The following is a 2,879-nucleotide window of genomic DNA, read 5'->3' as shown; positions in this document are numbered from 1 at the left end:
ACAGGCAGAGGCTACCCTGCGCTGCCACGCTGCAGGGCACAGCGAACACCGCTGGCCTGGCCTGGGCACAGGGGACCTGTCCCAGTTCCAAACCCAGCCACCGCTGTGGCCCCAGCCCTGCCAGCCAGTGCTCGGAGGTGCATCCAGTTACCCAGGAAGAAATGGGAGACCCAGGAGAGCTCAGATGCTCGAGGCTGTATGAATGACCCTAGGATCTCCATGCCCACCCCGCTCCCACTGCATGCGGGCTGGATCCCCCCAGCCCAGCGAGGCACTCACCCACTTCGGTAGCACACGTCACCAGCCACCTCACCATCTCCCGCCGCCGCCAGTTGAGGGTGGACAGGGTCATGCGCATCACCTGCGAGGCAAACTCAAGGTAACCGGCTGCCCCACAGGGTTCCAACAAGGCCACCCAACACAGAGGTGCTCCCCAAAAATCCCTCTGGCCCATCTGGCTACTGGCTCCCTGGTGGTGCCTTGCCTCTTCCCAAACCGCAGTGGGCACAGGAGCCTCCCAGGGCTGAGCTCCCCTGCTGAGGGCCATGCAGGGATCAAGTTACTCCTTCCACAGGGGACCGCCTGCGTGATGGAAAACCATCACCAGTGCCGCTGCCACAGCACGAGGGGCGGAAGGGCCACCAGCATCCCCAGCGCCATCCCGTACCTGGAGCCCCAGCTCCAGTGCCACGTTGAGCAGTGTTGTGTCCGAGTTGCTGTCAGCCGGTGTGGCTATCTTGAACGCATCCTGGGCCAGCTTGAAGATCAAGGAGGAGGAGTGGATGTTCTTCTGGATGGCCTCCAGCACTGTGCGTAGGCGCAGCATGTCCCCTGGGTGCAGGCAAGGATGGTCAGATGGCTCAGCCTCCCCCACACCTTGCCCTCGAGCCCCACATCCTGCCTACACCAGGTAGTGAACTGCCCCTTCAGCATGGTCAGCCCCTCTGGATGCACATGTGGAAGGACACACAGGGATGCTGAATCAGGCCCTGCAGTCCAACAGCAAAATGGGGTGTCCTCTCCAGGTGACAACACATCCTACAGCACCCATTCTTGCTCGAGATCATCCTCTCACGGAGAGGACAACGCTGAGCGATCGCAGACACGTCTTGGAGCATTAGCAGACATCTCCAGGCACCTGGATGTTCTACCCTGGGCTCAAGTTTGACAATTGTAAAGCAAACTCTTCCCAACAAAGGAGGGGCTTGGGGAGACGCCCAGTGCTGAAAGGCCGCAGAAAGGTCAGTCTCCATTTAGGAACATTAAAAAGAAGAAAACCTGTTTGCTGCACATACACTGTCTTGCCTAGTAAGTCCCTTCCCTCTGCAAGGCTAGCAAAGGCTGGGCCATGGCCACCTAGTCACACTGTGGCTGTGTTCCGATGTCCCAGGTCAGATACGCAGCTCATACGACTCAGACAGGCTGAGATACCCCCGAAGAAGGGGGGTCCTAGCACAATACCCAGTGATACTGTGGATCTCCTGCCACAGGAGGCCGTGGGCACTAGAAAGGCACGTGATGGCATTGGGTCATGGGGCAGGATCTCAGAAGAGGGACCCATCAAGGCATATTAATATCATGATCCTGCATCTGGCTTGGGGAATCCTCCCATCAGCCCCTGTGAGACACAGATTCACGTTTTGTTCCAGGTTCATGTTTCTACTCCCATAGTCGTAAACTGAGCAGACAAACCTCACGCAAAGAAAAGCAAGTAACGCACAGCAGTGTGGAAAACCTAGCGTTGCGCCTGGGCACACAGAGACATCTCGGGTGACTAAGAGCTAAAGATATCGCCTGCCACCCACGGCAGCCGCTTGCACTGCCACCAAAATCCAAGCCTCCCTAAAAAGGCTCGCGGGGGCGCGGGTGAGAGAGGCCGTGAGGACACAGGATCGCATCGGGACGTGCTGCGGCAGGGGAATACCTGGGGAAGAGGACAGCGGGAAAAACAGACACAATCCAACAGCCCTACACCCCCGCCACAAAAACCTCATCCCCATTAGGTGCTGGAAGGGAGAAGAAACTAAAGGATAAGCCAGGTACCAGCTTTCCATCAGGGCACTGCAAGGCAGGGGCAGGACACCATCAGCCCTGGAAAAGCATCCAAGAGGAGGAGAGCTGGAGGGAGAGAAGAGGCTGCTGAAGCAGCAGGGCTGGAGCTTTCTGACAGTTCATTTACCTTCCACCTTGCTGGGGAAGCGGCACCTTCCCCGTCAGGCTGGCACTACCAGGGGCTGGAGGCTGCCGCAGAGTGTGCAGGACAGCAGCGGGCAGTGGTACCTGACCCTCATGGGGCACAAGGCGCTCGCCATCCTGGTGGGGTTGGTTTCTGGACAGAGGGTGCCCACCTCCATCATTGTGCCTGGGCAGGAACTAAAGAGGCCCAAGAGACCAGCCAGGAGGTGTTTTATGAACTCCCTGCAGCTGGGACCAAGGTGTCCCACACAGCACTGCTGTCTCCAACTCCAGCCCTGCCAAAAGCTACACATGGTTTGGTGCACAGGGAGATCTTCTCCCTGCTACAGCCTGTGCAAGATTATTACCACCGGGCATGAAGAGACAAAGCAGAGGTAAAAGGATAAACAGCTTCAAACTAAACCATGGCATGAACCCACGACATGTCTGGCAGGGCTAGCTGACCTGGCAGCTGACCACGCTGCAGGGCAGGCATGGTCCAGCATCACCCAGGGGCACTACCCAGGACCTGCAGCACTGTGGCTGGCATCCCTGCAGGGTTACCTGCACCTCCTGGGAACCCCTTGTCCCACCCTGCCGGACCACGAGCCTTGGGGCCCTTTGAGACAAGAGCCCTGGAGATCCCAGACTCCGGTGGGCTGCTCCAAGGCCAGCTCACCGTGCCCTGCCTGTGGCGGGGTGCC

General features: G+C 58.7%; 1 protein-coding gene across 1 annotated transcript in view; it reads right to left on the bottom strand.

Moving 5' to 3' along the window:
* LOC104620027 (zinc finger SWIM domain-containing protein 5) overlaps positions 1 to 2,879 on the bottom strand; it is a 21,620-nt gene that overhangs the window by 1,463 nt on the left and 17,278 nt on the right. The window contains exons 11-12 of the mRNA XM_010286103.1: positions 668 to 831; positions 280 to 361 (exon numbers count right to left, since the gene is read on the bottom strand). Coding sequence (XP_010284405.1) covers positions 280 to 361; positions 668 to 831 — 246 coding nt within the window. The remainder of the gene's footprint in view (positions 1 to 279; positions 362 to 667; positions 832 to 2,879) is intronic.

The sequence above is a fragment of the Phaethon lepturus genome, unplaced genomic scaffold, assembly GCF_000687285.1.
Source record: "Phaethon lepturus isolate BGI_N335 unplaced genomic scaffold, ASM68728v1 scaffold38514, whole genome shotgun sequence".
NCBI lineage: Eukaryota > Metazoa > Chordata > Aves > Phaethontiformes > Phaethontidae > Phaethon > Phaethon lepturus.
This window is presented reverse-complemented; position numbering and strand designations above follow the sequence as displayed.